A 14,279-nucleotide genomic window follows, 5' to 3' on the forward strand; every position below is an offset into this window, starting at 1 on the left:
TTTTCTTCTGACGCCTGACATCTTTTTTCAGACGAATAGTTACACAATATTGAGTCATTATTCTTGCACTTCTTCATCAGCGGGTTCATCAATTTCCAGTAATTTCCACTGCCAGGGAACTTTTCCTTCATTCGCAAAGTACGCTGCATACTGCTTGCGAACCTGCAATGCCGAGTGAGCACATTTCCGCGCATGCGTTGGCTGCAGGCCAAATGTTGCCGAATCTGTGTCGGTTGTTGCTCTCCACGCACCGTCAATCATATTGCCATATACATCTTCATGGTCGGCAAATCCAACTGGGCTATATGAAGAGCGACCATTGGACTCCATGCACAAAAAATTGTGCAACACACACGCTGCCTTCATAGCCCGTTTGGCGTTTTCGGGACTCAGGTTGATGGGGCCACGAAAGATGCTGAACCGTGCCCGCAGAATGCCAAAGGCATTCTCTACACATCTCCTGCAAAAATAAAGGAAAATGCATTCACAGCAAGGCGATTCGTACAAACGACAAAATTCGGCTTTCATATGCAAATAATTTTAGTTGTGCTAAGTATACAACAAAGTAAATAAATTTGAAGTTGCACAGCAGGGAAAAAAACGACCTCAGAATCAGAGTAGAAGTTTGTGGCGGCAATAACAAAGCAGGAAACAGTGTCTTTAACTGTTAATTAGAAACAAAGAAGAATAGCAGGTAATTCGTTGTACCAAGTATTCAGGGGTGTAGCATAATGTTGAAACCACAACATTTTTCTGTCTCAGCTTTTGCAGTAATACTTCCCTTCTCAAGTTGCCGCTTAGCTTAAAAGCACTTCTTGTTGGGCTAGTTGGTAGCTGTTCATTATAAAATATGAAGACGCCATATAAGCGCCCTGTCCCGTTCTCTTCTCTTGTGTGTGTCTGTTTATTTGGCGTCTTCATATTTTATAATGCCGCTTGGCTATTCTGTGTTCTCATGCTGAACAAAAGGGGAAACGCACAAGAAGGGAGCAGACAACAGAAACATTCCATCTGTGTGATCTATTTTCCTGTAGAAGCTTTATACCCACTGCTCCCCTTTTATGTAGTGTGGATGAATACACAACTAGCCCATTTATCTAATCTACGAAAGTTTTAATTTTGTTACAATCATACCAAGGAACTTGCTTTGCATGAGAGCATAATTATGGTGTCAAAATAAACACTAGTTGAAAATGATGTATTTTGCCTTTCAAGAGGATATGGAAAATACACACACCGTGCACGGCTCAGACGGTAATTGAATATCCGCTCAGCAGGGTCTTCCCTATATCCAGGGAAGGGTCTCATGAAGTCTTCTCGCAGCTGTGAAGCCTCGTCCCCTATAAAGGCAAACGGGAGTGTTTTGTGGGAGCCAGGCAGCTGTGAATGCGAAGGCAGCTGCAGCAGACCAGCATGCAGTTGTCGGCCAATCGGAGAGCGTTTGAAGACGCCTCCATCACTTATGCGGCCAGGAGCCCCAACGTCGACGAGACGAAACAGATATCCGCTGTCTGCTACAGCCATAAGCACGATTGAAAATGTGCCCCGTAACAAATAAGCACAAAAAGGCACTTTTGAGCAATAGACATGGCCACAGGAAAAAGTAAAAAACAAATTGGATAGGAGGCAGCATTGACACGCAGAAAATTTCAAGGCCTAAAAACAGTTCATGTTCAAGTAAGTCAATTTGTCCGTGGTTGAGCGCGTGCAATCATACACCTATATGTACAAGGTTGAACGCCCCAATTATCGCATCTAAAAAAAAATTCGAATATTCATTACTTATGTGTCGTTTACCTTATAATTGTAGTATAGGCTGCCAGAGTTTGCTGGTGCCACAATCTGAACGTGTTTGTCATCCACTGATCCGAGGCAGTTCGGAAACTGCCATCGCTTCCAGAAGCCATCAGCAATGTTGCGCCACATTTGCTCATTTGGAGGCTGCAAGGAGACAAGCCACAGCAGTGATGCCCATTACATGAAATAGTTAATACACAATTCTGACAAAAGTTGTGCCTCAGGTAAAAGCCACCACTGGCTTTAAGTGAGTCTTGATAACATCACAGAATCTTAGAAAAATAGCCCGGGTCTTGCAAGAGGTGGACTCTCATTGCACAAATCATGTATTCATTCTGAATGACGCACCTTCATATACTGAGGAGCGAGATCATCCCACAGCACTTGGAGAGTCAAGTGGATCGCTTCTCGTGCAGTCTCCAGCCCGACACGGAAGTCCTTGGCGATGTCAACAATGGCATTACCTGAACATAGATACCTGACGCGTGCCAAGCATTGTATGTAGAAAGTATAAACATACGTCCATTCTTCCACAGATGTCTTTTCAGAACAACAATAACACCCAAAACCGTGCAGCACATGCTTTATAGGTAATTCAAGCATTATTTTAAATGCAATTCTTGAGCCGTACTTTTAATCAGGTTCAGTATCAGCAGGACGGTGTTAATTCATTTTTAAAAACGAAAGACCATCAATTGATATCACACCACCAAGGTGTTGCGCATATCTGAGTTATATCTGCATATTACATACATCTGCATTTGGCTGGACAACTTGCCTGTGAGAAATGTGTGAGTGTCAAATAATCAAGCACACATACAAAGTGAACAGTACAGTTAGTTACCTTAATGTCATAGCCAGACGTTCGCCAGATGAGATGGGCTCCTGTACGACGTGCATCTTTGTGAGCCTTTCCCGCACACGGCCATGAATTATATCAAAGAGTTCGGGGGTCATTCGATAATATTTGAAGAAGAGCTCCGGATCCTGTTCCCTCATAACCTGAAACTGCATATAACAAAGACATAAGCTTCAGGGCCTCATTTCTTATCGCTAATGCTGGCAAGACAATTTGAAATATTACCAGTGTATGGTACTCGCTCTCTTGCTTTCTTCTCAACCATGCAGGCCGCACCCACATAGACCTCCTGACCCGCATTTGTTCTTGCTTCAGTATAAGCATCCCCCTTATTAGCAGCAATCGTCTCCTCTGTTCGGTTGTAAGCGGCCGACACTCCATTTTCCAGGCGAAGTTGTAAACACGCGGCGGCCTCTCAGCATGCGGAAGGTACATAGTCGCAGTTTCGCACACAACCTTGCTGCTTGAAATTAAGCTTCGTAAATACACTTCAGCAAAAGATGTCGCTGTCTAATTACCCGAGGGCTGTTTTTCTCGTAATATTCCGCAAGTTTAAGGGCGTATAATATATGCAGTAAAAAAGACAATTCATGTTGTTGGGAGCTAGGTTGTCTGGCAACCCGGAAAACGCGGCGCGAAAGCGCCGCTCCTTCTTTTCGTACGGGTGCTCGCGCGTCGACGGCAACGCGGGCGTTTGCCGCCCGTCACGTTTTTCGCTCGCGAAAAACGCGCCATGCGGTTCCGGCTTAAGAGTACCGGATAGGGTGGATTTTATGAGCGTCCCCTTTGCAACGGGGCGGTGGTTTGCGCCACCGTACCGCGCCACGAGCGGCAGTGCCACATTTCCCCTGGTGGCATCGGTGCGCAAGGAAACGCCGTCGGCACGGCGTCTTTTGCCAGAGCCGCCTTTTGTGGTGCACCCACAAGAACGTGTCCTTTGTAGACTGCTTCCCACGTCTTCGTCACGTACCTCGGCTCGAAGTGCTTCTCGTACACGTAGTCCGTCGACTGCAGCACGCAGTCCTTGCGCGCAATCGCATGGCGCCATATCTTCAGGCGGTCCTCTTCTCGGCGTGCAGCAAAAAGCAACACGTTTTCAGTGCACGTCTTGTAGCCAGATTTTCACCGCGGCACGAAACACTTCCCCATTTCACTGCTTGCTCACACGAATAGCACAGCTTATCATCGCACAAAAAGAATGAAAACAAGGTCGCAACGTAGCAACAACTGCCCCGACTAGACGGCGAGCGCTCGTCCACAAATGCGCAATAGGAGCCAGCTTGCCCAATTTGTCGGCCACGCGACTGCTCCTGCCAACTGGCGACGTGATGGAGCGGAGGTACCGAAGTTCAACGCAGCGAGTGCACGGCGGCGGCGCTCCGTCCTTTCACCTGTACTTCTAGCACTGCGCTAATCAACCAAATGCAGAGGTACCAGGCCACATTATGCTACTAAGCCACTTGTAGCAGTATCAAATCAGCCCTTTCCTTTTAAACTGTGTCACTGCTTTCTGTACACTCAGCCTGACATCACGAAACAGGATTTTACATTTTTCACATTTTTGAAAACATACAGCACTACTTAAAGTGCAATTAGGTGCCACGATTCGAAGGGCCAAATCATTGATTCAGCTGATGCTAGAGACGGGCTGCTACATATGCATTTCTCTAGCCTTATCTCGTTGGTGTTCATACACTGGGATCAACATAGCAGCAGTGTTTAATTGCATTGACCCCTGCAGCAGTACTACCAAGCAAACATGTTGCAGTGAGTGCTCATCTTAAGGTTGCCATTGCCAAAGGAACATTATTTTTGAGCACTGAAGATAGTGAGGTTTAGCCTTGTAATCATTACTGTGGCTACAAGTTAGAGTGCTACCAGTTCCAAAAGAGGAAGAAAATTAGGCAGCACTCCAAAAAGCACACGGTACGATGCAATGTGGGGCTGGAAGGCGTACCGTACTTGGAAGATCACTCTTTTGCTGGCTGGCTTGAGCATCCTAAACCTGAAAAAGAGGACAGAATCGTTACAACTATGCAAACACATCGCTTATCCCATTAAAAAAAACAGGCGGTGCCGAGTGGAAAATTTCCAGTCGTCAACTAGTACACATTTGGAGCAATTGGACCAGCTGGAATGTGACCAATTGGCTTTTCTGCTAGTGACCAATTGTAGCCAATGGGCACCAGCTGTTTTGAACGGATTGGTTGGAATGACCAATTGCACCAATGGGCAATACGGTGAATACCAATTGGCTATAAACAAAACACGAAATTTATGGAATACACAAAGCCATGGAAGTGCTGAAATGTTATTAAACAAATAAATAAATCCTGCGGATAGGCTTAGCTGCTGTTTCTCATGGCCTGTGCTTCTTGTGGCAGCTCCTCGGTTGCTCTGATCGAAATAGTGTAGAAATAAAAGGCAAAATGAATGTACAGGCACTATAAATTGTAGCGCATGGAGAATATGGCAAAAGCTCTCTAATGAAAAATGACAATTTCCTAAAAGCTAGCTGGTCTATAAATACCAAGAAGGTAATTGCAGATCATTTTTGTGGGCAATTAAATATGATCCGAGTACTGGCATGCATATACATAGTTCTGTGGACACTGCATGCACAGGCAAAATGATTTTTCTACAACTTCATTTTTCCGACATGAAATGTGACCATGCAATTAACCAGCTTTCAAACCTTTTGTTCATGCTCTCAATGTCGCTTATCTTTTCCACAATGAAGCGGTTCATTTGTTTCAATGCCCCAGGCATCATTTCGGCCACCAGCCCTTTTTTTGAAGCCGCTCCTTGGAGCATCCTGTGAAACAAAAGTTAAAATATACACACAATAAGCAGGCAATGTAAAGTTTCACTAGCCGGACCCAGTGAATAACATTGTGAAGTATTAGATGTGATGACTTATCCTTTCTTCACTCGCCACGTATCACCGACACTTTCCATGGCGACAGCGGCTCCTTCCTCGGGAGCTGAGGAAAGCGTGGACAGTGCTTTCCTGCAAAGTGTAAGGACAAAGAAGAATGCAAAGATAATTGGAGAACAGATTAAAAATAGCCATAAGAAATTTCTTGAACGTGCAGTTACCTTGCAGATATCTCCCAAGCAACTCTGCTGGCCTCCGCACCGCTGTCAAAAGGTCTTTAACAAATATAGAGTATTTTGTGTTGCTTTGTATGCGCCTCCAAGCAGACCTTGCTATTTCAACCCCGCAACCAATTTCACTCTGTAAAAGAACACAAATCACCAATTTAAAGAAAACCCAACAAAACGTTAATATGCCAGCTATACGCTTGTTGAAGGGAAGGAATAGGAATAAACCCTTCTTCCCAAACTCATAAATGGCAAGTTGCGGCGACAGTCTTCTAATGTGCGGTGGTCTCTGTGCTGCTGGTAATGCTGACTGCGGTTCCTGTGAATTGGCTGCACGAAGTGAAATATGAAAAAGCATCAAAGCAATGGTTATTTGTTATTAATCGGGTATACTGCCGATAAAACCTAATCACTGCTCTTTCTACTGTATTCTTCACTCACAGCAAAGAAAAGCTCTTTACCTTGCATGGAGTCCAACGAGTCCAGCAGCTTTGGCTGCAGCTCTCTACTTACAGCTCGGAGCTCTTTAAGCTCTTCTTGATGCTTAACTGTCGAGCTAAGGCGGGCCACTTCTTCCTGAGCTGCTGACAGTGGAGTTTTTGCTCTGTGCAGTCTTTTTGTGTGAGATTGTTTTTGAAGCAAGTATCCGCAACAATTTATTGCTAGGCCCTTCCTGTTTTTTTGTGTCTGTAGAGAGAAGCAAATACCATATCACATGGATATTACGTCACTCTTCATTCACAAGCACTAAAGAAATATCACCAGTATACGAAAAAATATGCTTACCTGCATTGCGACGTCCTTGTCGCTTTCCTCACTTGTCGCTTTCCTCAGCAACGTTACCTGCGACGAGAATTCTGGCGCGATAAAAGTGCGCTTCGCCATCTTCGGTCTACTTGACGTTATAAGATGTTGTCCGGGAGTCATCGTCAGCTTTGAATCCTCTGATGTCTTCAATTTTCACCTCCGCACATCTGCGGTCATCCTGATAACGCACGTACGCATGTGTTATCTTTCTCTATATATGACTGGTTCCGTGCTTCACGCGCGCAGTACAACCAGGATCGAAGCGTCAAACCGATAGCACTAAGCGCGCACCAAGACGAGCCTCGTGATGAACCCCTTGCTCGCTCGTGTTGTTTACACGCGATTCATTGTGGCTATGACAACCCTGCTTTTTATGTCCTTTTATGCACAATGTTGTTTGTGCCTTTCAACGCATCAAAACCGTTATTCGCACACACACACACACACACACACACACACACACACACACACACACACACACATATATATATATATATATATATATATATATATATATATATATATATATATATATATATATATATTGATACAAGGCAGAAACATTTAAACAACGCGCGCAGGTTCGTTCGCCCCCTCAAGACGACAACGGCGCATTGGAGGAAAAGACGAAGAAATAATGGCACGTGCTTTCGCCGCACGCACTCGCATCGCAGGTGGCCGTTGTCGGCGTCTACAAGAAGAAGACGAGGTGAAGTGACGCTCGAGAGAGAAGGAGGAGGCCTTCCTGATCTTCCGTTTAGAACGCGGCAGTGCTTTTTATTTACCGGCAGGGCACAAGTTCGCCCACAATAAATAGTTTTATCTCAATTCCCTTAACTGTCCGTTACAATTCTGGTGGAGGTGCGGGGTAATGATTTCCAGCCCAATTCGAGTTGGAGAAAGCAGCCCGGAACCACGCCATCTCAGAACCAACGAGCTTACGCCTGTCCACCAGCGCACGAGCCGTCGCCTACCTGGTGAGCCGCCCGAGTTTCCTCTTTTGCCGGAGCAGACTATAATAGCAGCAGCAGACAACACCGAAATGACATCCCAGACAGCCTCAACCCGCATCGTTGTTGATCAGCCGCGAACGCCCGAGCCTTTTCACGGCGACACCTTCGAAGACGCCGAGGACTGGTTGGAAGGCTTCGAGCGCGTCGCTGACTACAATGGATGGGACGAAAACCGGAAGCTCCGCAACGTTTACTTCGCGTTGCAAGACTGTGCGCGAACGTGGTTTGAAAACCATGAAGCTGTCCTCCTGTCGTGGGATGACTTCCGTCGGGAGCTGTTGGCCACGTATCCGAGCACAGACCGCCGGGAAAGAGCTGAAGCCGCTTTGCAAGCAAGAAGCCAGCGAAACAACGAAAGCGTGGCAATGTATCTCGAACATATGTCCCGCTTATTCCGCCGGGCCGACCCGAGCATGAGCGAGGACAAGAAGCTTCGGCACCTAATGCGCGGTGTGAAGCAGGAGCTTTTTGCTGGTTTGGTTCGCAGCCCTCCACGCACCGTCGCCGAATTCCGCTCCGAGGCGACAACTATGGAAAGGACTCTTCAACAGCGTGCGAGACTCTACAACCGCGATATGAACGTCACCTCTATGGATGCAATGTCTGCGATGTTCGGGAACAGCGTCGAGGTCTTACGAGAACTCATAAGATCTGTGGTTCGAGAAGAGCTCCAGAGGCAACAGCTGAACAACGGCCCCACAGCGGTCTCTTCGTTAGCAGAGGTGGTTCGCGAAGAAGTGAGACAAGCAGTCCGCGAACAGCACCCGCCAGCACAGCCGCAAGCGTCGTCACCGGTACGGCCGACGGTATCGTACGCCGAGGTAGTCAGAGGATCTCCAGGACGTACTTTCGCAGCGGCAACTGCGCATGTACCCGAACCTCGGTTCTTGTCTCCGCCGGAGACGAGATTCCGGAAGGCTGACATATGGCGCACTCCTGATAGAATCCCGCTGTGCTGCCACTGCGGCGAAGCTGGTCATCTCTACAGGATGTGCGAATACCGCAGAGCGGGACTTCGGGGGTTTTCCGTAAACGCTCCTTGCCCAAGAAACGGTGAACGCCCTTTCGAGATCCAGGAGTATTTGTCGACGCGCCAAAGCCCGCAGACTTCACAGCAACACCAACCTCGGTCAACAGTGCCGCTGAGGTATCGATCACCAAGCCCGCGTCCATCCTCCAGCTCCCCAAGGCGACGCCCCCAAAGCCCACGTCGGGAAAACTAATACCGGCGACCTGTGGAGGTGAGGCCGCTGTAGACGCAAGAACGGAGCCTCCAGCGCTGATTCTGAAATATAACGACGGACGCGAGAACAGTTGCGAAAAGAGTGACGTAGCTTCCGATTTATGTGTGTTTATAGACGGCTGCGAACTTACTGCTTTAGTAGACACAGGCGCAGACTATTCCGTTATGAGCAAAGTACTTGCAAGAAGACTGAAAAAAGTGCTGACCGCTTGGAGAGGACCGCAAATTCGAACCGCCGGTAGACACCTTATCAACCCGGTGGGCAGGTGCACCTCAAGAATCGGAATACGCGGCTTTACATACGTTGCCAGTTTCATTGTCCTATCAGAGTGTTCAAGGGATTTAATTATTGGAATGGACTTTTTGCAGGCGAACGGTGCAGTTATCAACTTGCAGGAATCCTGTGTGTCGTTCTCAACGAAGCACGCCATCGCGACGTTCGAGTGTGAAGAACAATTCGATGCGCTTAAGATTATAGACGACGACGTCACGATACCCCCAATATCCAGCATAGCTGTCGCCGTAAGAAGCACCGTATTCAGCGACTATGAAGGAATACCCCGCAGGGGCGTCTGCGCAAGCAGGCGTTTGGTGTGTTGCGACACCACGGACCCGAGCACACGAGGGTTGGACCCTCCCGCGTGTAGCCGTGCGCGGCTTAGCCGTGTCCGGGGAAAGGGGGATCCTGGGGGTTGAGCCAATGCCGGGTGCTCGGACCTTTAAGGCCCCCCGGCGGAGGCAACACGCCTCTTTGGCCTCTGCTTCACGTAGACGGCACCCCCGGACTGACCCACCCGGGGGATATCGGCAGTCGCCTTTTCCTGTTCTCCTCTCCAATCTTCGTCTTTCTCTCCCACTTTTCCATCTTTCCTGTCTTCTCTTCACTTCCATTTACTTCATTCTCCTCGGCGGCAAGGGTTAACCTTGTGTGGGATAGCCAACCTTGGTTATAACAGATTTGGTTATAGTAGTGTCGTACAGCTGGCGCATGCAGGCCGTCTTTTCGCGGTCCTACAGCGTCCCCTTGTTGGGCTCCATGGTGGGTGGCTGGCGGCGCTACCGAATTTTCACACATATCTATGGCAAGTTCTTTTCCAACAATTCCTGATCGCCCTCACAAACGAGGGCGCACCGAAGAAGTTTTCAAGTTTTTTGGCCGAAATAATGAGAATTTTCCAAGATTTCATGTAGTACATTCAGAGAAAAAAGAAAAGGCAGCGAGAATGATCTCACCTTTTCTTGTTGCAAAGACACTTAGTGAAGCTTTTGGCCCAGGTTATAAAGTCTCTAAAATGGCAAGTGGTGACCTCCTCTTAGAACTGCGTGATAAGACACAGTACGAGAAACTCTCGAAACTAGTATCCTTTGGGAATCTTCCAGTGACGGTCACACCACACCGCACAATGAACACCACCCGCGGAGTCGTTTCCGATGCCGATCTCATGGAACTGAGTGAAGCTGAACTACTGGAGGGCTGGAGCGATCAGAATGTGACCAATGTCAAGAGAATAAAGATCAGGCGCGATGGCAAGGAGATTGAGACAAAACACTTAATTCTTACTTTTGCATCAAGTATGCTACCTGAGACCATTGAGGCTGGCTACATAAAGATCCGAGTCAGACCGTACATCCCCAATCCTCTCCGATGCTTTAAGTGTCAAAGATTTGGCCACAGTTCACAGAACTGCCGAGGCCGCCAGACTTGCGCGAAATGTAGTGCCCAAGAACACCCATCTGAAAATTGCGAGAATGATCCACACTGCGTGAACTGTGATGGGGAACACGCCGCGTACTCGCGGTCCTGTCCATCATGGAAAAAAGAAAAAGAAATAGTTACAATCAAAGTTAAGGAAAATATATCGTTCAAAGAGGCACGCAGGCGGGTAGCATACCTGCCAAAGAAAAGCTTTGCCGAAGTGGCGCGTCAGGGGGCAGCGTCACAACGGCCTCCGGCGGCTGTCCGACCCACACGCAGTGAGTCGGCAGTTACGCCATCTGCCCCCACGGTGGTTGCAGCTAGCGCTGCTCCGCCAACCGAGCAGAAGGGACCATCGACCCCGAAGTTGGGCGCAGCAGAGGCTGCCCCAACCTCCCCGGCCCCTTCCAGCGCTGGCAACAGCCGGCGCAGCCAAATCCCTCAGGGAGCCCCACCGACCTCCGGGGTGGTGGGCGCAGGGGTCTTGCCCTCCAAGGCGGGACTCCCTCTGAAAACTTCTCGCTCGCAAGAGCACGTGTCCGGAGCCTCAGTAGAGGCAATGGACACAACACTTATCCTCAAGGCGCACGAAGCGCCTAAGGAGCGGCGAGGCTCCCTCGAACGCTCCAGAAAGAACAAAACTCCCGTTACAGGGCCTCGAAAGGGCTCTGTAATTTAATCTCTGTAATTTTCATAATCACTACTTCTGTTTCTGTACACACAGCACTTATTGACCTCCAATATGGATACACAGATAATTCAGTGGAACGTCAGAGGTCTCCTTAGAAACCTTGATGATGTTCAAGAACTAATCCACAAACACAATCCCAAAGTGCTGTGTTTACAAGAAACAAACTTAAAACCCAAACACACAAACTTTCTCCGACAGTATATAACTTTTCGCAAAGATCGCGATGGTGCTGTCGCATCATCGGGCGGTGTAGCCATTGTTATCCATAAGAGCATTGCATGTCAACTTTTACAGCTACAAACGCCTCTCGAAGCAGTGGCGGTTCGAGCTGTACTCCTAAACAAACTCATCACCATTAGCTCTCTTTACATACCCCCACATTACAAATTAACGAAGCATGAATTCCAATCCTTCATTGACCAATTGCCAGAACCTTACGTTGTTCTTGGCGATTTCAATGCTCACAGCTCTCTGTGGGGCGACTCTCGTATAGATGCGCGAGGTCGTCTTGTTGAACAGTTCCTTTTCTCTTCTGGTGCGTGCCTTCTGAATAAGAAGAAACCCACATATTACTGTCTTGCAAACAATACCTTTTCTTCAATTGATCTGAGCATAGTTTCTCCGTCCATACTGCCTGAACTAGAATGGGAAGTTACGAACGATCCTTACGGAAGCGACCACTTCCCCGTACTATTAAGAACACTTAAAGAAGACGAATATCCATCACAGGGTCCTAGGTGGAAGACTGAGACAGCAGACTGGGAGAAATTCCGAAACTTAACTAGTATATCATGGGATGACATGACCTCGTTAGGAATTGATGCTGCCGTGGAATATTTTACAGCTTTCATAATAGATGCCGCAACTAAATGTATATCACAAGTAAATGGATTGGCATGCAAACGGCGTGTCCCGTGGTGGAACGACGATTGTAGGATCGCTCGTAAGAAACAAAACAAAGCGTGGGGGATGCTACGCGCCTCCCCCACTGCGGAGAATCTTATCAATTTTAAAAAAGTAAAATCCCAAGGCAGGCGAACACGCCGACAAGCCAGAAGAGAGAGTTGGCAGAAGTTTTTATGTGGTATCAACTCCTATACAGATGAGGCCAAAGTCTGGAACAGGGTTAATAGGATAAAAGGGCGACAAACATATTCACTTCCTTTGGTGAACACACAAGGTGAAACACTGAAAGATCAGGCAGACACACTTGGAGAACACTTTGAGAGCGTGTCGAGTTCAAACCACTATTCGCAATCATTTTTGAAGTACAAACGAATAGAAGAATGTAAGCCAATAATACAAAAATCCAGACAGAATGAACCTTATAACCAGCCGTTCAGTATTGCAGAGTTGAGAGCTGCTTTGACCACATGCAAAAGCTCTGCACCGGGACCTGATAGAGTCATGTACGAAATGATCAGAAATTTACACACTGACACCAAACTTACACTACTCACGCTTTTCAACGCTATTTGGGCTACGGGATGCCTCCCATCCGCGTGGAAAGAAGCGATTGTGGTCCCTGTTCTTAAGCAGGGTAAAGACCCTTCCTTGGCGGCAAGCTACCGTCCGATAGCTCTTACAAATTGTCTTTGTAAGCTTTTTGAAAAAATGGTTAACCGCAGACTTGTACATTTCCTTGAACTTAACAATATCCTCGATCCCTTTCAGTGTGGCTTCAGAGAAGGGAGGTCCACAACCGATCACCTTGTGCGCATTGAGGGAAACATTCGCGACGCCTTTCTACATAAACAATATTTCCTCTCCGTATTCCTCGATATGGAGAAGGCGTACGACACTACGTGGCGCTATGGAATCTTGAGAGACTTGTCGGGAATTGGCATCCGTGGCAATATGCTCGTCCTAATAGAAAGCTATTTGTCCAACCGTACATTCCGCGTGAAAGTCGGCAATGTATTGTCGCGGCCTTTTATACAGGAAACTGGTGTACCTCAAGGAGGTGTACTTAGCTGCACGCTCTTCATCGTGAAAATGAACACCCTTCGTGCTTCATTACCACCAGCCATTTTTTATTCTGTTTACGTAGACGACATACAGATGGGTTTCAAATCCTGCAACCTTACTGTATGTGAGAGGCAAGTTCAACAGGGCTTGAACAAAGTGTCCAAATGGGCAGAAGAAAACGGATTTAAAGTTAACCCCAACAAAAGTTCTTGTGTGCTTTTCACAAGAAAAAGAGGGCTCATTGCAGAACCCGATATCGAAATGTATGGCCAGCGAATTCCTGTGAAAAAAGAACACAAGTTCTTAGGCATCATACTTGATTCCAAATTAACGTTTATCCCACACATAAAGTACCTCAAGGACAAATGCTTAAAAACAATGAACTTACTTAAAGTGCTATCCCACACAACATGGGGCAGCGACAGAAAATGTTTAATGAATCTTTACAAGAGCCTCATCCGATCACGGTTGGACTACGGTGCCGTGATCTATCATTCTGCAGCCCCGAGCGCGCTAAAGATGCTAGATCCGGTCCACCATCTAGGAATCCGACTGGCCACTGGAGCTTTCAGAACAAGTCCTATTGAAAGCTTATATGCAGAATCAAATGAGTGGTCACTTCATCTGCAGAGAACATACATCAGCCAAACATATTTTTTGAAAGTCCACTCCAATCCTCAACATCCGTGTTTTAATATCATTACCGATACGACATATGCTACACTATTTAATAATCGTCCTTCCGTAAGACAGCCTTTCTCGCTGCGTGTGAGGGAACTTAGTGACGAAATGCGTGTCCCAATCCTCGAGCTTTGCCCAATGCATCCAGCCAAGCTGCTACCTCCTTGGGAGTGGCAGCTGATACAATGTGATATATCATTCATGCAAGTTACAAAACATGCTCCAGAGATTGAAATCCAAATGCATTTCCGGGAACTCCAGCACAAATACTCCTGCACGGAGTTCTTCACAGACGCATCGAAGTCACACGACGGGGTGTCCTATGCAGCCGTCGGCCCATGCTTCTCTGAAACCGATGTACTGCATCCGGAAACTAGTATCTTTACGGCTGAGGCTTACGCACTGCTGTCGGTCGCAAA

At 47.4% G+C, this 14,279-nt stretch overlaps 1 protein-coding gene across 1 annotated transcript; it reads right to left on the reverse strand.

Moving 5' to 3' along the window:
- Positions 1-40: 40 nt before the first annotated feature.
- On the reverse strand, positions 41-1,524 carry LOC135902708 (putative nuclease HARBI1). The gene is made up of 2 exons (XM_065432934.2): positions 1,238-1,524; positions 41-460 (listed from the first exon to the last, which is right to left on the reverse strand). The coding sequence occupies exons 1-2, from the start codon at positions 1,522-1,524 to the stop codon at positions 58-60; spliced, it is 690 nt and encodes a 229-aa protein (XP_065289006.1). The 3' UTR covers positions 41-57.
- Between the last annotated feature and the right edge of the window lie 12,755 nt (positions 1,525-14,279).

The sequence above is a fragment of the Dermacentor albipictus genome, chromosome 2 (assembly GCF_038994185.2).
Source record: "Dermacentor albipictus isolate Rhodes 1998 colony chromosome 2, USDA_Dalb.pri_finalv2, whole genome shotgun sequence".
In the NCBI taxonomy this organism is placed as follows: Eukaryota; Metazoa; Arthropoda; class Arachnida; order Ixodida; family Ixodidae; genus Dermacentor; species Dermacentor albipictus.